Source organism: Augochlora pura, chromosome 11, assembly GCF_028453695.1.
Source record: "Augochlora pura isolate Apur16 chromosome 11, APUR_v2.2.1, whole genome shotgun sequence".
Lineage (NCBI taxonomy): Eukaryota > Metazoa > Arthropoda > Insecta > Hymenoptera > Halictidae > Augochlora > Augochlora pura.
In genome coordinates, this window is record NC_135782.1 from 18161687 (window position 1) to 18186488 (window position 24802).

Genomic DNA, 24802 nt, shown 5'->3' on the forward strand with positions numbered 1-24802 from the left:
ATCGGGCTCATAATTGCTCAAATTCTAGCTAAAGTGAGAAGTTGTAATAATTTTTTTCGCGGCGATAACTAACATGGTTATCAAGAGGGAGGCTTCAGCTTTAAAACGCATCAAAGAGAAGTGATCTACGATTTTTTTTAGCCGAGTTATCGCAGATTTTGTGACCTCATCCATTTTAGAGCAGCCAAGGGCTGGACATGGCAGGCTCAAAAATCGCTCTATCTTTGAGCTGCTCTAATTTCGCTCAAAATAATCGCACGGAGGTCAGCCAAGTCTCATTTTAAAGGGGAAAGTCCCCTCTTTCAGATGCCCTAAGCTATTTATATCGTTTCTATTCTCTTTATTCGACTCCGGGCGAGCAAACTTTGGCTAACGTTCCAGGTTCCGTGAGAAATTGTAAAAATTATTTCCGCGGATAAAACTAGCATGGTTGTCAAGAGGGAAGCTTCACCTTTCCAACGCCCCAAACCGGAGTGTTCAACGACGTTTTGGAGCTGATTTATGGCCGTTTATGTGACCAGATCCATTTTAGAGCAGCCAGGGGCTGGACATGGCAAGCTCAAAAATCGCTCTATCTTTGAATTGCTCTAATTTCGCTCAAAATAATCGCACAGAGGTCAGCCTAGGCTCATTTTAAAGGGGAAAGTCTGCTCTTTCAGATGCCCTAAGCTATTTTTATCGTATATTTTTAGGCGAGCAAACTTCGCCCTAATAATTGCTCAAATCCCAGGTTCCTGTCAACTATTAATGCTCTCCTAGTCCACATGTATACACCTCATAAATTCTAGTCTCTTTTGGTATTCTACATTCGCTTTTTTCTCTGTCTCTATTTTTCTCTTTCTATTTCCATTGCCCTTTTTGTGCCTGCTTCTCTCTCTCTCTCTCTCCATGAGGAAAAGAACAAGAGAGAGAGAGAGAGAGAGAGAGCATCTGAAATACCATAGACCGGTGGTTTCACCATCTCGGTTTTGCCATTCGTCTGGTCGCTTAAAGATGTCATTGATTAAGCGAGCAGGAAGCACCGAACGGAATACACACTCGTGCGTGAGGTTCTCTCTCACCCACACGTTGACGCGAGACGGTACGGACGCGAGACGTTACGAGACGCGACGGGACTCGACGAGTCCGCGACGAGACGACGGCCTTCGTGTGGGCAACGCATTATGCTTTTGCTAAGTATGAATAGCCGTGGCCCCTGGTCCGAGAGATGCGCGGCCTGGGCGTGTACCGGACCTCTTTCATGAGCCACGATGCCTCGTGGCATACCAGATTCGTCCAACAAGGAGACACAGAGAGAGAGAGAGAGAGAGAGAGAGAGTGAAAGACAGAGCTCGGTGTCCACGGTGCACAGAGCTCTGTTCCACTATCGTACTCTGATTATGTCACCCGGAAAGAGTCCAACAGTTGTCCAGAACGCTGACAATTTATCCATTCTCGTCTGGAATTTGTTAGTTGAACCATTGACCCTCGAGGATTATTTATGGTATAATCCTCCATAGCGTCGCGCCAGTTCGCAACTTGCATGAAACGTGACTATAAACTAGCATAATATTAATATAATATACCACCAATACAACAGAGTCACAGTAGTCACTCATCTCACAAAAATTCTCCACGAAAAGCCGCATCCACACTGCAGAGCTTAAGAACGAGCCTAATAAAGTCCCTAGCAAGCAGCGGGCGGTAAAAACGGCGCCCGACCGGGTCTGGTATCGTAGTCGAACATCCAGGTGGTAAACGGCGTATGACGTAAAAAGACGTCACCGGTTACGAACGTGTTGACCGGACGGAACGCAGCTCCGGTAAAATTCCGATGGTATCGACGGATGAGGAAGAGGGCAGGAGGCCAGCAGGCTCCCAGTATTTCGATGACACGGGAGCAAATTAGAGGCGGGCCTTCCCCGAAGCGGAATCGTACGTCTCCGGGCGGGGTCGTTACGGGTCCCGGGACGGGGGGTGCGCCTTTTTACGGAACTGTCAATCGGCGATCGAACACGGAACCCACCGGCCGGCGGACGGCTCAATTCGAGCCACCGGGAATGTTTATGACGGCCGATGGGGTCTGCTCGTCTCCTTATTCGGCCGCGCGCGGCGACCGCTCGTTAACCGCGGCGCGGCCGAAATAAAAGCTGCCGAGCCCCCCCCCCCCCCCCCCCCCCCCACCCTGTGGGCCCCATCTTCGCGTCGTGAACGGAGCCGCTAATTTGAACGGGCACGATTACGATTTCCAATCGTAACCGACCTTTTTCTCACCTCCCGGTATCACTGTTCGAGAACTCTAATTTGCTTTTTACCGCGGCATCTGCCTCGCCCTCCGAATCCGATTAACCGGGGTCGGGGAACTCCGACGGTGGTCGTTGCCACTCGCGGATGCCCTAGCTTCGAGTTCAGAGCATGGAATATACCGTGCTCCGATTCGTCGACGATTCCTTGTGGCTCCTTAGGATGTCACGTGACTGCGACGGTGACGTCATTGTAGAGTAGTTGAAGTGTAGTTAATCAATGACGTCACCAGCGAAGGTAAGGAGAACTAGAAGAGAAGTGCACGGTTTAATTTACATCGATAGCGATCTTTGTAAATTTAAACGTACAAGCAAAAGACCGTCTTCTTTTTACAGTCTTCTCCTTTTTACAAAAGAAATTTTAAACTCTGTAAAACAAATATAAAAATTTCAAATAATTCGCACTGTAAGTCCCATAAGAAGACATAATGATTCTTTGTGGTAGGAGACTTAGAATGTCACGTGACTCTGAGGGTGACGTCATGGTAGAATAGTTGAAGTGTAGTTAATCAACTACTCGTTCATGACGTCACCAGTGGCAAAGGTAGTGAAAACTAAAATAGAAGTGTACGGTTAAATTTACATCGACTCGCGATCTTTGTAAATTTAAACGTACCGACAAAAATACTGACTTTTCGGTAATACTTTGCCAATCCTATCAATCTTCTCCTTTTTACAAATAATTCTAGCCATAAGTCCCATAAGAAGACATAAATACTGACTATAAGGCCCAGAAAGGCATTGCTACAACCCAAAAGGCAAATGAGAGGCACTCTTTAGTGAACAATACCGACAATTTGTTCGTCGTCGGAATAATTTGCGTAATACAAACGAGGCCGCGAATTTCATTTTCAATGGGCCCTATAAATCTGTATCGAGAGGGGTCCCGCGGCGACGGGAGGGAAGCGAAGAGGCAGGCAGGAAGGTGGGTACAGGTGAGCCGGGCCCGGTAAATAAGGATAATGCCGCGTTCCGGAGGTCCCGTGCACATGCACCGGTTAATTTGGTCGGCCTCGATTAGGCCCCCGGACTGATTTATCCGCGGCTGTTCGCTGGCAAACGTTAATGAAGACAGTGCTACCTGGACAGGTACATTTTGAGATCACGTTCGCCCGTTGGGGTAAAGAGACACTTTTAAGTATAATTAGAACCTTGTATGCTATAGTCTAGGGTCTTAGCTGAAGCTATCGACACTAATTTTTGTGAGAAAATGACGTGACAAAATAATATATATATATATATAATAATAATAATAATAATAATATATAAATATGCATAAATGTGTAAAAATAATAGTAAAATATCGTAACATTAAAATTACGGTATAATATAATTATAATATGTTATACTATCACAGTAATGATATAACTGTATATGTATATAACTGAAATAAAATATAAAATTGAAATATATAAACAAATATATAATTAAAGGGTTCTACTTGCTGACGTATAACAACATTACAATTTTAATTATATAATTTACAGCTATAGAACCTTTTAAATTGACAAGTTTAATTTTTGATAAATTTAATTTGGCAAGACAAAAATATATAATTCAAATATACAATTATATAATTTACAACCATAGAATCTTTTAATCTGACAAGCTTAATAAATAAAAAATACTAGGAACCATAGCAGACAATGTCTCAAAAATGAAAACACGTGACACCCAGTGTTTTTCAGTCAGAGATCGAACGTACCGGGTGACAAAAAATTCTCCTCCACTTTGCTGAACTAGGGTCATGCCGATAACCATAGAAGAAACTGTCACGCGTCGCGGCAACAGTATATCGCGAGACAATGACACGGACCAGATGCAAAACAGCTGGTGCAACGTCCAAGTTCGCGCGGTTTACGAGGTGGCCGCGTTAAAAACTGACGTTATTTAATACGTTAAAAACGTATTAAACAGAACAGATTAAAGGCTGAAATAAAATGAAATGAAATATAGCAAAGTAAAAATATTGCAATATTAACAACCACCTACTTAAAATCATTTAACATAGAATAAAAATTGTCCTCGATTACTATATCACCTAATTTCAATTTCGCACGGAAATAGAAATAAAATAAAATATAGCAAAGTAAAAATATTGCAATATTAATTACCACATAATTAAAATCATTCAACAAAGAATAAAAATTGTTCTGGATTACTATATCACCTAATTTCAATTTCGCACGGAATTAGCAACATTTTCATACTAACAGGCCAACCCTAAACTTCGAACTGGCTATAGGCAGCCCACCTGAACCGTAGCACAAGGTGTGTGCTCGGTTTCTCCTCGTTACGCAACAGTTAATTACCAGCCGAACTGTCGATTAGCGGCTAGCTGGAAGACTATCCCGGTTGCTTATTCTTTCTTTCATTCTTTCTTTTTCTGTTACACGACTGACAAATGAAAGAACGCGGTATCAATTTCCTAAGCCGACGGCTCATTAAAACTTAACGATCATCGGTCGCTAACATATTATTAGATTCATTAGAGGTCATTATACATATTAAATTTTCTTAATTACCACCGACCGGGCTAATCGGTGGACTCGACGATGACACAATTCGCACGTACCCGCTCCTCCTTTTGTCTAGGAACGTTACTGAAAATAACCATTTCTTTCGGAGCATATTTATGGTGCTTTGTAGACTGTTTATGTGCGAGGTTAATAGTAGTAATTAATAATTTATTTTTGATATAGTATATATATTGCTAAGCATGATGTATGTAGTAGTTATACTGGAATATATATCATACTTGTAGTATATATTATATGCAGTACTTATACTGCAATATATTTTATACTTATAATATATATTATATACAGTACTTACATATTACAATGCAAGCATATATTATATTATATTGTATTGTATTATATTATATTGTATTGTATTGTATTGTATTGTATTGTATTGTATTGTATTGTATTGTATTACGTTATATTATATTAATAGTATAAAATATATTACAGTATAAATACAAGCTATAATGTAGTATAAATGTAACAGTATATACTATGAATATAAAAGCTGATAATAATATATTACTATAACATAAATAATATACAATAACTACAATAAAATCACACCCCTTAAGCAGCTCTAGCTTCTCTAATTTTTCCAAAGTCATTCCACTTTTATCAACGTCAATTAACAAATTAAAACTGATTAAAATTATCTAACGAACAATAAAAAATATATAAAAATAATTATTCTGCTTTGAATATACATTTATATTCACGATGAGAACGAAAATCCTATTGTCCAGCTGGAAACGCTGATTTCCGCGACGCGTCACCGCCGACGTTCGATTTTTCTCCCGACGGAGAATTTGTAGTAATTAAATTAATTCCGCTGGGAGCCGTTCGGGTCCCTTGGATTACCTGACGAATGATTGATGACCGTTGTATTCTCATTACCAGTCGCTACTGTGGGAACATATGTAGGTATAGTAACCGCGTGCTCGCCGCTATACCCCGATGTGTTCCTTGTACATCCCCGGGACTACCGGCATCATTAAGAACAGTTTACTCGGTCTTTCATTAGTCATCGCGGATTTAATACGTCGTTTGATATCATCCGTCTGTTGCCCGGCCTCTTCTGCGGTCCGTACGCGCGAGCGATTCGTTCCTTTTTCTACGGCCAGTTCCCCGTGAACAAAAAGACGGCGGCCCCGTTCAGGATGGCCCGCGAGATTATACGGTGCCCTCTAGAACAGACTTTTATACGGTTTGCAATATAACCGTGGTTACGCTGCGAACGATTCTTTAGATTTATCCGCGAGAGCCTGAGTTTGAGATCTGTTAAGGATACCGGAGATAAGTGAACGTGTGTGGGAAAATCTAGGGAATTTAAACCGTAAATAGGTGAGAAAATAAAAGGGAATTTAAATCGTAAATAGGTGAGAAAATAAAAGGGAATTTAAATCGTAAATAGGTGAGAAAATAAAAGGGAATTTAAATCGTAAATTGGTGAGAAAATAAAATGGAAATGGTATAGAAAATTTGGTGTAGTATAGTGGTATAAAATAAATAGACTGTAGTAGATCAAAATAAATAAAGTATAGTAGAACAAGACAAATATAATATAGTGTAACAGAATGAATATAATATAGTAAAATACAGTAAATATAATAAAATAAAATATAGTAAATATAACATAGTAGAACAAAGTAAATATAATATAGTGAAACACTGTAAATATAATTTAGTAAAATACAGTGAATATAATATAGTAAAACACAGTAAATATAATATAGTAGACCAAACTATACATAATACAATAAAACAAATTAATAATAAAATGTCTGCCCTAACTGTATCTATACCCTTGAAACAGCATTAGAAAATCACATAAAAATGCAGCGGGTATTATTAAAATTTCTAATTTGTTGCACTTTGTTCGGTAACCAGGCATCAATAAAAACAATTGATCATCATACATCTGCATACGGAACGAGAGTCGAGCTGAAATTAGAAAGGCTAATTAGAAAGCAAATTTCAGTTTCATTTCACTTGCACATTACTCTGTACTTTGCTACCCATAAACGTATCAAATCTCTATCCTTATGCAATTGCGACACACTATACATAAGCCAGAATGAATTTTCATTAATTTCGTGCCACTACCTCGCTTTGAATGATTTTATTGGGCATCGGGAACTGTCTACCTAACCTAGATCTAATCTAAATTGTATCTGTAAGGTCGATAAGGTAGATAACGATAATATAGTAAGTTACCTGGAGGTATTAGAGTTGGGAAATTGGATTTGGCAAGGTGTTCTGGTCTTGGGCCGTGCATCCGCTTAATTAGAATCGTGGGATCGCTGGGGTATCGATGTTCCGGAGTGCGTCGCTGACGCGCGCGGCATTACGATTTCATTGTTGCGGCCCGAAACTGCCGTGCGACGCAGTTAGGAGCCCGTCCCCGGTCATGAATAACAAATAAGCGTAACGACGGGTTTCCTGAAAACGAGAACGCCGACATGGGCGTGGCCCGACAGACGCGCCTCGATTTTTTTTGGAAACCGACGCGGTTTCGCAACACCGCATTGCGTTCGCAGAGGCGAAAGATTTAAATACAACGTGCAAATAAATTTGTTCGTCCTGGAAAATTCATCTCTCAATTTATTTTTATTGTAGAGTATTATTATTGTAGGGTATTATCACTGTAGTGTATTTTAAGCAGATTATATTGTCTAAATTAATTATTATTCGTAAAAATTCTGCTCTTCGATTTTTATAAGATTAAACTATGTTATAGAGGACGAAATTCTGAACCAATTTTGTTTTTGCAGAAATTGCCTATCTGTTCTAGTTCTTGAGATATTTAGCAGAAATCGTGGAGACCTAACTCACACGTAACTCTGTCGGCAATACAGAGAATGACTCTGCCAAAATAATATATTTTTCTCAATATTTCCTGTTCTAACTTACTTAGCTAAAATTCTTTCTCGCAATAATTCTTTCTATATAAAAGAGACCCCTGTGCAATGTTTAACTCAAATTAGAGCAAGAAAGTTCCCAAGGTCGTTGAAGGTCAAACAATTTTTATAAAATTCCAAGCTTGGACTTAGGAATTACTGAAAATCATTCTCGCGAACATTGTTTTATAGAACAATTGTTGTATAATTATATAAATAATATTATTTACGATAAAATAATATTATTTACGATTAAATAATATTATTGCCGATAAAATATTAAAAATCGTGTAAAATCCTCTCGAAAAAATTCTGAGACTAATAATGTCTGATAAAGGTGTTTCTCGGAATAAATCATTGCAGGAATTTTTCACTAATTGTATTTAGCATTTGTCACGTGATTTGCTAGCCGTAACGCTACAGTTCCATAGAGTTATCCCGCGGCGCGCGTAAGAAGTTACGTTATTAGCCGTGTATCGTGTTACACGACGCGATATACCGTTCGTTCGGCTCTATGAAAGGAACTGGGGGAAGGGGGGGGCGGAGGTGGTTTTCATTGTCGATATATGCTCGAGCATTCCCACGTTTCGTCAAGGCATTGCCTGGAAACAATCGCTCTCTCGCGGTGGTCGGGGACCCCGAGCGCCGCTGTAAATCTGATCATCCGTGTACCGAACCGTTCTGTAAATCCGATACCGACACGACACTCCTCCCGGGCACCTAGAATACAAAATGGCTGCTGTCGCTGTCAATCGACCGTTTGTTCCGGAGCACTTCATCTTGCCTTATGGGCGACGGTTTAACAAGCCCCCGGTGGTTCCGACAATAATTAACTTGTCGCGCGTCGAACACTTTAATCGCGGCCAATGGCAATCTATTCCCGCGCATATATCATTGCGTCCCCCGTGAAATACAGCCTCCGTTATCCGAACTGATTGGGTCCGGATAATGGACGGGGTAATAAGGAAACGGACGAGCGTGGTGGCAACGCTGTATCCTCGAACCATTCATGGGGTTTCAGTCTTTGGAAACCGTGATTAGTTACGGGATAGTTGATACGAAGATTTCTTTAATATTTTAGCAAAAAATAATATTATAAAAAAATTAAAAAATTAATTAAAAATTATTCTGAACCACAGCATGCATTACAGCTTTGAATAAAATTTTAGAAAGACCTTATTTTACTGAGAAATAATTTTAATAAATAATAATTTCTCTAAGAAGTTATTTCATTAAAAAATAATGTCTCAAAGAAATAATTTCAGTAAGAAACAGTTTCATAAAAAAAAAACAATTGCAAATAAAAAAAATGGAAAGTAAAGCACAGCTTGTCCCCGATGATTTACAAGTAAATCTTAAAACGGAGCAGCTGCACTCGCGAGGAACGAAACCGCAGAAACACTTTCGTGTCCGGCAATTACAAAATCAGATAAGCGATGTCGCCGCCGACGCAGAAGTATCGGTATCAATTTAGCGGACGCGTTCCCCGCGACGGAATCGTGGAACTACAGTCGAACAGTATTAAGCAACTGCTTGTCGCCCGAACGCTACAATGTTGCATCGGAGAGGTGCATCGAGATCATCGAATCGAAGTCAGCTTTCCGTTCGATGTCGCTCTCGCGTGCTGCTCGCCCATAAATCTTCTCAAACGGAGGGAAATGCGCGAGTAATTAAACGCGACAGGCCAACACCGACGATGATCGTATAATTATCCGAGTTGGCAAAAAACGTAACGAAGACAAATTATCATCGCGGACCCGGTCGTCGCGGGCGAAGTCGCCGTTTCTTAAATTACATCGTCCCGCGATCCGGAGCATTCTTCAATGTCGAACTTCTTGCGAAACTGCGTGGGTCGCGATGCATTTGCGCTTGTCGTCTCGCCGGAGGAAACAACGGAATTAATAGCAATTTTCTGCTGGTTGGAAAAGGAATTTTTATGTTAATAAATATCGGGTGACGAATTTAGAGAGGGAGTGTAAAATATATGGAGGAAAAGTGTTCAGTTACAGTAAAATTAATGGCATAGTATTTTATTGAATATAAATGGGCGGGGCAACTGAGTGAAGTGGGCGTGGCTTTGCTCTCATTGAATTCCTGCGTTCTTAGTTTCGTATATTTTTTTGCTTTGTAAATTTTATATCGTAGAATTATTTACTCTGGGTTGTATAGCCTTTGATTTAGCATAGATCTAGCCTAGATAATTAGTACAAGTGGGCGTGGCCTTACTGCTCCTCTACTTCTACTTTCCTCATTATATTTTAATTCATCAAGTCTCAGTTCACAGAAACAATTATTTTTATTTGAGTGAGCCAGTACTTCCTTGAGCATTAATGGGCGTGGTAACTGACTCAACTGGGCGTGGCTTCGCTGCTCCTCGATGACCAGAACCCTAACTTCGATAATATAATTATTCAATGTCTATTTCATTTCACATCTTACTATGACTTCAACAGATTTAAACCTACCTGGGCGGAGCATATGGCCCCGATGGGCGTGGCCTAGAAAGCTCCTCCACAAAATAAAGAAAACCTGTTGATTGAACTCCAAATAAGCCCGGCCCAATCAATCACACTAAAGTAACACGACATCTCGCACGGTGTCGGAGCAGCCATAATCGTTTCTACCCGTCGGCCGATCATCGGCGACGTGTTTCGTTAATGAAAATCGATGTCGTCCGCGTGTTCATCATCGCTTATGAATGTTATCGATCGCCGGGACAGAGGCGAAGGAACCGGATAGCCATCGACGGCGCGGACAAGTGGGCAGCTCCTCGGGTCACTCTGATCTCGTGGGAACTGGTCGTGATTAGTCCACGTCAATGGCAACGCTAGTTATGCTAATTGCGCGAGAGCAGTTCGGACTGCGCTAGGCTCCGCTGTGCCGGAGATAAGCTAAGGTACGAACGTAGTACCATCGGCTATCGATTTATCGGGGGGCTCACTCCCTCCGCGGGCCCTTCAGATCGGCAACCGCGATCACTGGATTTAGATAGCCTGCCTTCTGCATCCCACGAATTCCGTTTACCCTATGCTACTTTCCTGCCAGCCTCCTGTCTAGGATTCTTCTCGTGGCTCGAATAACTCCCTCAAACTACTACGGACTAAATGGCGCTCAAAAATAACCTCAAATATTCTTTACCATTTTTGTGATTTTTTGGAGGATCAGTCTTTCATTTTTTTTTGTACAATATATGCTTGTATAAATATGCAGAAACTCGTCTGGTTTGTGTTTTCCTAGAAACTTTTCCGAGACTTTGCTGTGACATTAGGAAAACAGGGGGTCCAGGAAAGCGTGTGCTTTAGAATGCCCGAGTAAGTAGCGTGAACGTGAACGTGTGTGTGTGTGTCTGTATGGAGATAAGTGTGTTCTTGAGACCAACCAGTGCGTTATGAGAGCGACGTGCGCCGAGTATAGCGAGCCGAGAGTGCATCAAGAGAGTTTCTCGAGAGCAGCATTGAGGGATCGCATAAGTAGCCTAACGAAAACCGTAAGGAGAAAAGCTGAGAACTATTTTGCTGAGGAGAATTCCCTTCCCTGTTACTGTCCCATACACGTCACCGACATTATTGGTGCTACGCCATTACTGTCAGTCCAGTGTTAACGTCACTATGAACCAATATTGCTTGCCAAAGAATTCTAACTTGCATAAACAATATTTAATAAAGACAGTATTTTAGATAATCGCAAAAACTCAGCTCGGATATCGGTAAAGCAGAGACCAACATTACAGTAATAACATATTTCAGCTCTCTATTAAAAATCCTTCTCGCAAAAATATTTATAATATAAAACAAAGCTCCAGATAAAATTACAGCTAAATAGAAGCACAAAAATGGTGAAGGTCACTAAAGGTCAAACATTTTTCTCAATATTTCTAGCCTTAGTATTCGATACGGTAAAAATCCTTCTCGCAAACGCTGGTTCTATTTAAAACCAAGCTATTAGCAAAATTGCAGCACAATGAACTTCCAAATAATTTTTAAAAGTGTCAGCATATCCTATAGCATTTTTACAGAGGGTTACCTGTCATCGTCCAGCTAATTAACGTTCGCATAAATCGTTTTGTCGCAGGCGGCGGGACCGCCGGTGCAGCTGGAACCAGTGGACCTGTCCGTGAAGACTCCGGTGGTGTTGCAGGTGCCTCGGTATAGTCCGGCGGCAATAATCACCGCCGCCGCTAGAAGAATCCCTTCACCTTCGACAACGCCCACGCCGCCGCCACTCTCCATTTCTACCGGTGAGTAAAATTTTAACGATGCGACCGGGACGCGCGCGCGCGACTTTAACGATTCGAGTCCTTTTTCCCCCTCTGTGCACCGGACACACGCTAAAAACCAGCCGGACAGCCGTCCCCGGCGTCCCCCCCCCCCCCCCCCCTTGAAACAAAACTCGATTCTGCAAATTTCTATTTCCGAAAGGTTAAAAGCGTGTAAATCATTTTATACGGCGCGCCGTGTTAATAACCGGCGGGATTCCTGCGGACGCATGCCACGGCAGAACTATCCAGCTAACGTTACCCGCCTCAGATAACACTCGGAATCGATCCCCGCACGTTCACTTTCACGGCGTAGCCCGTGCATGTGTGCGCCCGTCCCGCGAGCGGCGTTACGCGCCAAGAAATTATCGTGCCGGCTAAAAGAGCTTTCTGCGAGAAAGCTGCGTGCAACCTTGTGCCGCGGCTGTCATTAGCTGGTTCGAACAATTATGCCTTTCTACATCGCTAAACTCCGTTATAGGGGACTTCGCCGGTGGTTAGAGATCGCATATGTGCGTGGCAAGCAGCGATAGCTGTCTCGCTTTCATGGGACCCCCTCGTGGAAGTTTTGTTAATTTTCTGCGATTTTTATTGTCGTCGTTTTTGCTATAAATTATTTTTTATATTAATTATAATTTAGTAAGTAAGTATTTAGATATTAATTTAGTATTCAAGGTTTGTTTAGTAGCTTTGTACATTTGGCGAATTTTAAAACGAATTTTTAAAGCCAATTTCAAGCGAAATTTAACAAAAATGGCGAAGTGGTGCGACGTAGACATACGCTCTGGTACATTTCACTTTCATGTATAGTTGTCCGATTAGCTTCATATTTGCACAGAATCTTTAGTATATCAGCTACTATAGTACCTGTAACAGTGATTAATAAATTTCGAATTTTCTCCATTTTTTGAGAAAAATGCAAGGGTCGATTCAACGTGCTATAACTTCGCGGGAAAAAATCGCAGCCACGATTCGTTTTTTTTTAAATTAAAGGGGAAACATTGAGCATCATTTCAACATAAATAGCAATCCCGAAAAAAATTTTACAAGGTACAAATATTTTTTCATATTCGGCAATTTTCAAATGACGAACATGGCTTCGTATTTAAAGCGCTATAACAATACCAGTGCAATAACTTTAAATATAGTAAACGTTGCTTTAAACTAGAGATTTCAAGCTTCAATTTTACGGCAATATCATCATGATACGATGATTCTTCGCAGAGTTATCGTCAGTCAAATTTGGCCGATTTCGCCCCAAAATTCTCCACGCCAGAATTCTCTTTCACCTGGGACAGCAACAAAACCAGGCGGAACAATCCGCCGGCCGTTCCCCGATGAAAAATGAAATCCGAACGCGGTCATAGCGTTCACGGAACGGTCCTTGGTGACATTAATCGCGAGCCGATCGAGCGGCTAATCGGTAGCAAGGCCGCGCGGCCTATCGACTAGCCTTGTTCCGTAAAACGGGCTCGGTTTTCCATAGAATGGCCGGTGCTCGTCCGCGAACGGTATGCAGAAGAAGAAAAAAAGACAGTCGAACATAATTAACCCATAAAGCAACGCAATCGGCGGTGATCTCCGCGGGTCTAACCATAAGCGTGTAGCGGACAGGCCTGGGTTTCGATGCCGGCTGGCGGCTCACCTGTGCGCAGCCGGTGCGCGGCGAATGCAGGCGGACGCACCTACGGATAGGCAATTGCCGATAGTCCCCTTCGACTTAGGTTCATAATGTAGAATCGTGCGGGCACCGCGTGGAATTTGAAGCGCGCCTCTCGAACGCCACGTCCTCTTTACGCGCCGGATTATCGGCTAGCTGGCGTTAAACGCGCGAGAGATCTTCTCCGCGATCGGCGATATTTCAGTATGCTAATTGAACGATTATCGCCCAAGGGGCGATTGCGGTGTTACCTCTGCTTCGCTCTGAATTCCGGAGTCCCTTTCTTGAGTACTTAGCTGTAATGCTGATCTAAACCAGAGCTATAGTCTCAGATTCCTGCTATGTTTATCCAAAATAATAGAGCTGATTTATTATCACTACTATATTAAATAAACTCCTAACCAAGACTTAACTAAGGTCTTATCCAGACCTAACTAAGGTCTCATCCAGACCTAACTAAGGTCTAATCCAGACCTAACTAAGGTCTAATCCAGACCTAACTAAGGTCTAATAGAGACCTAACCCAGACCTAAAGTCTCAGATTCCTGCTATACTTATCCAAAAGTATAGAGCTGCTCTATTACTATTAAAAAAAATTCTAGAGTATATCAGACCTAACCAAGACTTAATCAAGGTCTATTCCAGACCTAACTAAGGTCTATTCCAGATCTAACTAAGGTCTTATCCAGACCTAATAAAGACCTAATAGAGACCTAACCCAGACCTAAACTCTCAAATTCCTGCTATACTTGTCCAAAAGTATAGAACTGCTCTATTACTATTAAAAAAAATTGTAGAGTAATCATTGTCTACCCCAGACCTAACCAAGACCTAATCCAGACCTAAAACCTAATCCTTATCGAAACAACTGAACTATTCTATTATTACTTTCTTATTAAATTAACGCTAGAGCATATCAGACCTAACCTATTATTCTATCATTACTATCTCATTCAATGAACTTTAGAGTACATCAGACCTAACCATGACACCATAATCTCTCGCCTAAGTACTCCACAGTGGCGTTTTTCAAATCACCAGTCCTCTAAAAAGGGGTTTGTGTTCTTAGCAAACGCAAAAAGAAAATGCGAAGACTAGGTCACGCCAAGGTCATGAATAGAGTGACAGACGTCCACCATTTGCAATTACACAGATTTCGCAGGCAAGTACTCCGTTAAATATAGAAAAGCATCGCCGTGGGGCCCCGCGTAACGCAAAGTGCAACACCGGGGCGAGAGCACATTGACGGCGTTTATTACAAGAACTGGTAATTCCCGTCGGTCGCTATCTTAACACTCCCGGTTCTCCTCGCGAAACTCCGGCGCGGATCGGCAAATAAAATAACGATAAACCTTCGGCGCGACGCCGTGAATCACTTTCTACTTAAAAGTGCAGCTCAGGCCCGTTAACAATGCAACAACGCGGCGAAACGGGACGGCGAAACCGGACAGAGAGAATTCTCTGTGAATAATTCTTCCACCAGCCTTTATTTTCTCCGACGGTCTCAGAGTTATTTTATATCGACCCGCATTTCGACTGTCGTTTGGGAAATCATTTTATTGCGTCCTTTATTTTTATTTCGACTTTCTGGATAATTTTATTTCGATTTATATTTGGCTTGGTTTTATTTTATTTTTGGAAATTTTATTTCGTCCATTATTTTTTGAATAATTTTATCTTGTTCTTTAATCTATGCTTTATGTTGTAATAATTTTATTTTGCCTCTCAGTCTCTCCTTTGTGCTATTAATAATTTGATTTCGTCCTTTAATCTACCCTCCAATTTTGGAATAATTTTATTTTATCCTTTACTCTATGGTTTAATTTTTTAATAATTTTATTTTGCCCCTTAATCTATGCTTTACTTTGCAAATAATTTTATTTCGTCCTGCAACCTCTCCTTTGTCGTAAAATAATTTTATTTCGTCCTCTAATCTATCCTTTATTTTATAAAAAAATTAATTCCATCTCCACCGCGTCCTTTATTCCGAGAACAATTTTTCTCAATCCCTCGTCCTTCATTACTCCCCTTACTCCAACGATAATTGCACCCTATTCTTTCATTCCCACATAATCTCACGTCCCCAGGGACAAGTTAATTCCCCTAAAAACAGTGAAAAATAAATAAATCCCGAAACCGGAATCAATCCCGAACAATTGTCCCGTATATACGCCGTGAGAACATGCTTCATGGTCCCCGAGAGCGTTTCGTGCGGCGATCCGGCTCTCGCCCCGGCTGCGTGGCCGCAAGCGCGTCAAAAATACGGACGTGCGTGGCGGCGGCGGCGGCGTTTAATGGCCAAACGCTACCAATTTCGTAGCGGCCGTGTAAAAAGTCGTTTCCCCCCCCCCCCCCCCCCCCCTCGGCGTAAAGCACCGGATCGTGAAATCGTCTTGGTCGTGGGGCACGAGCCACGCCCCTTTTTTATTGCCGGAATCACGGCGGCCAGGTGAAGAAAAAAGAAAAAACGGCGGAGCGAAGTTAGCCGCGGGAAGAGAGGAGGGGAGCGGGGAGAGGAAGCGGAGGTGACGACGACGCGGCCGGCCGCGCAGCATTTGGACCCGCATTCACTTCCATTTCTGGATTAATGACCACGCACACCTGCGCAAAACCGGCGTCCGAATGCGATTGGGGTCGCAACCCGTAGTCCTTGCCCGGAGGCGTCCGCCTGTCCGTATAGTTCTCGCCCGGGACGCCGCGAGTGCCGGGACGCCGCGGAACGGATTTTTCCGCTCGCGAATCGGCCGGCGAATTGGCAATTTGCCAGCGGACGGCGCGACCGTTTTCGCGGCGCTGTATAGGACGGCGCGCGCTATAACACGTTATTGGATCCCGGCGCGGATGAATGGGAACCGGTGCCATCCGATACAGATTATCAGCGTTTCGGTATTGGCCGGATATTGGGCCGCGTTATGCCGGTTTATGGGCCAAACGGAAATAAACCGACGCGACGCGGCGAATGGGACACTGTACACCGGCGAGGGATCTATAGTCTTTTCTATAAATGCACCATACGGTTATTTAAACAATTTTTGCAGGAAAATAACAGCGATGTAGTCAATCCGTAGTCAATCATAAATGACGTTAAATAAGTCAATGACAGAGTATAATTGCTTGCAAAGCTGTAGGATATAGAAGATATAAGATAAAAACGTGTTAGTTCAGTCGTAGACATACCGAGGGAGATAAATTGCTTCGTAAAATTAACACAGTTGATTTTTATTATACGACGATGTAGTCAATGTTAAGGGGATTGAAAACGAAGTAAAAGACGCTAAATTCAAAGTAAAATTGTCCAAAATACCAAGTAGTATAAATTATTTAAGACGGAAGGGTATTAGTTCGACCCAAGTTATACGAAGGGCGCCAAATTGCTATATCTTTGCTGCTTCGTACAATTGTCAGGGGAAATCTTTATATCACTATTGCAACTTATATTCAAGGAAAAACAATATAGCAAGATGGAAATCTTACAAAAAAGATGGAAAAGTCGTCCCCGGTCCACCGCGGCGCTATCGTCTTCGATTGCAGAAGCTGTCGGCCGATATCCGGCGGCGTTCTAATAGAGGCAGATATTGAACAACGACTTTGAACAACGTCCAGCCTCCCCCTTTCCAGGCACCGAGTCTCCGAGGCCTTGTATAACGGTTCTCGTGTCCATTTCCTCGCGCGACCATAAATCGCCGGTCGGTGGCTATCGGAAAATTCCGATCGTGCGTGGATACCATATACGCGTGCAAAAGCCTCGCTGATCGGCCAGGCTAACTTCGGACTGCGCCATAGCTCCGCGGTTGGCTTACCGTCGGCGGTTGACGCAACCGAAAATCGAACGGGTCCTAGTGGAAGCTTCCCATACTATGACTTCACTGATAGCGGATTATTGACTGTAAAAATTAGTGAAGTAGGACTTCATTGGTAGCTCTAACTTCAGTGAAGAGATGTAGAGTTGAGTTATAGGGATTCGTGGACTTTTGGGTGAGTTTATATGGGATTGTTATGGGTAGAGGGTTTGGCAGCTTCGATATTTCGAGGAAATGGTTTCTGTGATTTTAGAGATTATTTATAGCAAGCTTCACTGATAGCAGTCTTCATTGATAAAAGGTTTTATTGATAATTGGTGTAAGTGATAGCAGAGTTTACTAATAGCAGACTTCTAATTTCATTTATAGCAAACTTCATTGATAGCAGAGTTCACTAACAGAGGACTTCACTGATAATTAATTCTGTTGATAGCAAACTTCACCAATGATAGACTTCATTTATAGCAGATTTTACTAACAGCGAACTTCACTGATGGCCAATTTTATTGATAGCAAACTTCATTCATAGCAAACTTCATTGATAGCAGAGTGCTCTAACAGTAGATTTCATTGATGGCTAATTTTATTATATGTATAGCAAACTTCACTGATAACAGACTTTATTGATAGCAGACTTCATTGATGACAAACTTCAATGATAGCATACTTTATTGATATTAGACTTCATTGACTATAAATTACAAGAATACACACTATTTAAAAACCACTAGAATATGGAATTGTCTATATTGTCATTTCTAATTACTATAACCATTTAGGATAGTTAAAAAATAGCGAGCTGTTGACCCATGTCCCGCGAATGTAAATTAGTAGCGATGGCTGCGAGTGAGGTCTCACCGCCTCGAACGGATCAAGAAACAATAGGAACGAGTTGAAAAGAACCGTGATTGTCTTATAAATCTAAAGTGGCCGGGACAGCGTCGAGCTCGTGGTTTCTTCGACGGTTATGATTGACTGGCGCGATGAAAACGGCGCAAGAAATAATAGCGACTCGCGGGCCGAAAGAACCAAGATTGATCACGACGATGAGATTTCATAATCGCCACGGTTTGTTCCAATAGATTCAACGCGATGGTGGCCGGTCGAAACCGCCGCTAATGGCCAGACACATTCTGACAAATGATCAAATAAGTTCACACAAAATACTTCCTTGTGTGTTTCTTGATTTTATTTATTTTTTTTTTTTTTTTTTTTCCCCCCCCCCCCCCCCCCCCCCCTTCTGCACCATGGGAAATTGCTTCACGTCCGCTTTCAGTACCAGCGCGGGCCACACCCTGTATATTAATATCGCGTTAACTGCACGTAGGAAGTTACTAACGAGCCGACTAACACAGAGATCTGTATTAAACGCGCTGGGAAACATTAACGACCACCACGGAATGCATAAACAAGACGTTTGTTAATAACCCTTGAAAACTATTGCCCCCGGGCCCGTTGAATTTTGTTTATTAAGCCGGCGCCGGCTGTTCGATGCCCGCAATTCTGTCTCGGCGATGCTGGTAAATCATTGGAATCACGTCGAAGTGAAGTAAATCAAATATGTGCTATTAAATGTGAAGGGCATAGTCGATTAAGATGACTAAAAGTGCTCTTTTGGATTGACACCGCCCCTTTTGTATTGTCCCGCCCTCTGTTGGGTATATTTTGACTCTTTTGTGTTGGCCCCTCCTTCTTTGTATTACCACGCCCCCTTTTTAGGTTACCCCGCCCTCTTTTGTATTAAAGCACTGCTCTCTGGGGTTGCATAATTATTAAAAAATCGATAAAATAAAACTACCTTGCCTTAACATATTAAAGATCATATCCTTAGCATTTAAATAAATTTTAAATCGAAGCAAAGTATGTAAAACTAATAAATTGATATAAGAATTATACTCATTGATGACCGCACCTTTTCGTAATGGCACTCGACGCTCGTCACTCACCTGCCAAAAAACAGCGAGCCGCTTTCAGTCGTGTATGAGAAACGATTTTGGGCTCAAGGCTCGCGGAGACAATGGCGCCGTCCTGCGGCCCGGGCGTCGACCTTGGCCAAAAAATTTCTAATTTCACTCCGATTCTTTATGCGCGGTGTATTGCGAGGGGATCGCTTTCGCGTGACCATCCCGGGGGGCCCGAAACGAGTGACGTCACCACGCCTCGAATCCGTGAGACGGCGCGGCGTGTTGTGTACAGTGGTCGAAAGAGGACGCGTGACAAGTTTCCTTTATTCGGGCGCTGACGTTTCGAAAAAGGGAGCCAAAGGCCCGATGAAAGGCCGCGAGGCGTAACAACGACCCGGCCACGCTAATGCGGTCGTCAAGTTTTACGAGATTGTACGGCCAACACGCTAGAAAGTCAACAGTTAATGACTCGGCCATCAGCCACGAAAAAATCCCCATAAATGCTCCCTCCTTCTTTATCCCTCTCTCCCTCTTATTTCTCTCTGTTACTCCCCTCTTTCTCTCTCTCTCTCTTTCTCTCTCTTCCTCTATCTTTCTGTCTCTGTCTCTCTCTGTGGCTCTCTGTTGCTCCTTCTATCTCAATGCTCCAAGCCATGGCTCTTTAGAATCCCCCGTCCTTAATTGCTCTTTTTCGTGCCACGATTCCGCTCTACGGGGACGATAAAGCTCGTAACGATCGCGCCGGCTTTCCATCGGCCGGGCGAAAAACTTGGTGAACCTGGCGCGTTTCAATTAAAGGTTTCGGCAGTTCGCGTTTCACGAGCCGAGTGATTGATCGTTTTCTATCAGCGAAAACCGAGGCACCTAGGCGACGTGCACCCATGGTCATCGCGATATGTATCGGTGGCATTTGTCGCAGAAATAGGCTCAGTGATTTTGTGAAAAATAATCTGACGTGTCAGGACTAATATATAATTTTTATCGATTTTTATGTTGATAAGCCTGATTGCAAATAATAAGAATTCTTTGATCACTATGCACGAGATTTCCAAGTAATTCACATCCGGGTACACTTCTGTTTCCATCTTCTTTCTTCTTCATCTCTTGGTCTTCTTCTCATCTTGTTCTTCGTTCTCTCTCTCACTCTCTTCTCCTGGTTTTTTCTCTCCCCCGCGAGTTTTAACGGAGAGAAGATGACGGATAGCGTACCGTTTGTTGGGAGTCGGCCTAAGCCGACGCTCCCAGAGTTTGATTGTCTTTGATTAATTACTCGCGGCTGTTTCTCGGCCGGCGGAAGCCGACGGGTAGCAATCTAGATAATGCGTAACCGTATTAACGGTCCGGCCTAATCTTTTTGTCTTTAAAGAGAGAACGACGGAATCGCCCGACTAGACGGGCGACCTTCTACACTGGGAGGATTCAAGCGTGACACTTGACAGGGACGTAGGATAGCGTATACTTACGATTCTAGTCAGAGTCTACACAATTTTAATCGAGTCAAGTCAAAGTTTGCTCTATTTTAATCAGTGCAAAATAAAGCCCCCTCAACTTTAATCAAGGTAAGTCAAAATCAACTCAATTTTAATACAGTCAAGTCAAGTCAAAGTCTACTCCATTTTAACCAAGTCGAGTCAAGTCAAAGTCTCCTCAACTTTAATCTACTTAAGTCAAAGTCTCCCCAACTTTAATCAAGTCAAGTCAAAGTTTACTCAAGTTTAATGAACTTAAGTCAAAGTATACCCAACTTTAATGAAATCAAGTCAAAGTTTACTCAAGTTTAATCAAGTCAAGGCAAGTCAAGTCAAAGTCTTCTCAACTTTAATCAAGTTAAGCCAAAGTCTTCTGAACTTTAATCAAGATACATCAGTCTCCTCCACTTTAATCAAGTTAAGTCATAGTCTACCCAACTTTAATCAAGTCAAGTCAAAGTCTGCTCAACTTTAATCAAGTTATGTCAAAGTCTACTCAACTTTAATCAAGTCAAGTCAAAGTCTGTTTAATTCAAATCAATTCAAGTCAAAGTCATCTCAACTTTAATTAAGTTAATTCAAAGTCTGCTCAATTCAAATCAATTCAAGTTAAAGCCAACTCAATGCTAATCATCTATTTAATCAAACAAAATTCTGTCAATCGCGCGTCACACATCCGGATGCAGAACCAATGAAGTAACTCTGTGCAACGTCGACCGCTGCACAGCTTGCTGCACACACAACCTAGCTGCGCTCGATCCGCGGAGTGCATTAGCCGATAAAATTGGTGCGCGGTACACCTCGGATCGGATAAATCGTGTACGCGGGAACAAAACGGGCGGTGGCGTCCTACGCGTACCACTGACAACCGGTCCCGGGGCAGATAACACACCGGGGCGACAGCTTCGGCAACCGATCGCCCGGTAGTGTTAAACAAACAGGTGAAACACGTGCAAACCGTCTAGTCGCAGCGTGACGCTGTTGTTGGTCCAGCAAATAATGGCTTGTTATCATAGCTTTTCCTTATCGCGAGGCGAGCCACAGCGCGCGGCGTGTGTACACCGCATCGCCGGGCATCGAGATAAATCGCCGGCGAATGGTAAAACGATTATCGGTGACCGAGGGGGCCGATGCGATGATAAAATCTTGTAGTAGCCGGCGAACGGGATTTGTAGACGTCACTGACAATCAGTTTGTTTAAATGGGGCCCCGTGATGCGCCGTCATTTCTCATCAACGGGTTGCCTTGTGCGGCTCCATTCGGGCCGCGGACGACGGGACGTGTTTCGTCGCGAAAATTAATCTGCGACGCGTTGTGAGATTGTCGATTTTTTCATTTTCTTCGCTTGAGGCCACGCTGATTGCTTGTTTATTAAGCTATGCTATTTTGTATCGCGTTGGAAGTGAAGGGAAATTTAGAGTCGTTGATTTTATCGAGCTGACTTGCAATGCAATTGTTTGACAATTGAAATAAAACTTGTAGGAATACTGGCAGAGGTCAAGTCAAAGTTTCCTCAACTTTAATCAAGATAAGTCAAAGTTTACTTAATTTTAATCAAGTCAAGTCAAAGTTTACTCAACTTTAATAAATTCAAATTATTGTGTCCTCAACTTTAATCAACTTAAGTCAAAGTTTACTCAATTTTAATCAAGTCAAGTGAAAGTTTAGTCAACTTTAATCAAGTTAAGTCAAAGTCTCCTCAACATCAAAGGTCAAGGAGTCACTAATAATTATAGATATAATTCCCAATATAAAGTTATAAAACTATTAACCAATTCTCAAAACTCAACAATCATTTCTATCAATAAATATAATCCCTAACACAAAATGCCAAAACCATAAAGGAGGTGTCAGAGTCAATTAGACACCTAGCGTTCTCCAAATCCAGGTGACAATTTCAGTTCGCCTTGCTCTTGGAGACTATAAAGTTGATTTTCAGGACACCGTAAAAAGCAGACATAATGATAAATACGAGCGATGGCTACAAGAAAAATCCTTTTTCTAAGAAGGAGACTTTTCGCAATTTCGTAGAGGAAAAATGTCGCTCGTAATCAGAAGTGTCGCGGTTTTATTAGCGACAATTAAAGCGACGTTAATGGGGCCTTATCGGGGCCCAAGGGAGCACACCGCGGCCATGTAGCGTCGATCGAGATAAATCCTTGACTGAATGGCAAAACGATGATAGAGAGAAACAGAGTGAGAGAGAGAGAGAGAGAGAGTCCTGGAGGTAAGACGAGTAGCAATAGGCGGTGGTCATATCGCGCTCCAAGCATTTCACGATAGGATCTTAGATTCTCTTGGAGAACGCGTATAGACGATTCAGTGTTCCACGAACACGGCGATTATCGCCGCTCTCCTTCTTCCTCTCCCTCTCTCTCTCTCTCTCTCTCTCTCTCTCAATCTCTCTTTTTCTCCTTCTCTCTCCACGTCGGCAATAGTTCGGATCAGTAAGTGATTGTGCAGAGCTGCGGACCTCGCGTCGACACTGTCAGCAAGCTGCTAAGGATAAAGGCTTCCCCCACCCTTTCTCAATTCTCTTTTCTCTCTTCTCTCTTCTTTCTTTTCATCCGAACAGCAACGACGGTTTCCAATTGTCTCGCATCGATTTCTCTCTTCGACACACGTGTCGTCTCCCTCCCATTAATTTTTTAACAAATATAGTTCTGGAATGATTTTTGGCGATGTGTTCTTAGCTAGCGATGGGTATGAACCTGATTTGTACAGAATTTGTTCAAAAACTATACCTTATTGCTGGTGGACAGTGTAGACGTTTTTAGGAATTTTGTTTTAAAAATATTTTTGGTTAGGAGATGCGTTGTTCTTTTTTAGTGATGGCTTGGAGTCAGATTTGATATGTAGAATTTTTTTGTAGACTTGGTTTGATAAAATGACACTGTTTGACATAAAATTTTCTGTCTCAGGTGGATAGTGTAGATTTTTTAAATATCTATAGGTTAATTCAAGTACTTTTTTACACAAACTATAGCAAAAATATACAAGCTATATTAAAGTCCAATACCAGTCTCTACCTAAATCATAGTAAAATATAGCCAATGTTACTTTGTCCAGAGATTATACTAAAAATCAATTCCACCTTGCACATGAGCTATAGCAAAATATATAGACTATGCCAAAAAGCCAAAATCAATTTATTCTAAAACTATATTAAAAACCAGGAGACATAGATCGTCAAATAGGTGATAAAATGTCGACGAATGAAGTAAATCTTTTCATTACAAACGCCATAATCTTCACTCCAGCAATAACCCTAATCCAACCAGCAATAAGCCTGTTCCACGGAAGTAATGAAACAGATCCGTGCGTGTACTCGATTGACTCCTGTTTTCTCTGCCGACTCGCGTTTTATACGAACCCGACGAGAGGTGTTTTAATTGGCAGCATTTAATTGGCGACTTAATGTAAAATAATTGGCCGCGATGCGGCATTAGACGAGGCCTCGCGACTCACCATAAAGCTTTCTGCGGTAATACGGGGCGCGCGTAAACGCTTATGTTAACATAAACGTCCCGCGAACCTGCCGGCTCGAGTTAAGAGTGCCTAAGTGCACCCTTCGCGGCCACTCTCCTTATAAATTAGAAGAAAATCACAATTATACATTAACATCAAGATCGTCCATTAAACTCCATTAATGACGTATGATTAGGCGTTTCTTAACGAGTGCGTTGCTGCACGCGGAATAACTTAAGACTGAAACGCATCGGGGAATTATGATTCCAATGATATTTTTGCGTTGCTGTTATTCTTTAACCTAACCTAAAAATATTATAGAAAAGCTGCATTTCTTGTATTATTATTTTGACAACACTGCCGTGACTGTGCCAATATTCAGAGTAGACACCTGGTCGCGATTTTATACTGATTTTTGCTCATTTAATGGAGCGAACAGCTAACGAGGATTTTCGAGCCGGACTAATTGCCTTCCCAGGACCCCCAGCATCAGGTGGTGGGACAATATCTTGGCGTAATGGGTTCCTCATGGTACCAGG

At 42.2% G+C, this 24802-nt stretch overlaps 1 protein-coding gene across 1 annotated transcript in view; it reads left to right on the forward strand.

Moving 5' to 3' along the window:
• Window positions 1-24802, forward strand: part of LOC144476782 (uncharacterized) — a 454423-nt gene that overhangs the window by 171608 nt on the left and 258013 nt on the right. Inside the window, exon 4 of the mRNA XM_078194008.1 lies at window positions 11779-11944. Within this exon, the coding sequence (XP_078050134.1) occupies window positions 11779-11944 (166 nt within the window). The remainder of the gene's footprint in view (window positions 1-11778; window positions 11945-24802) is intronic.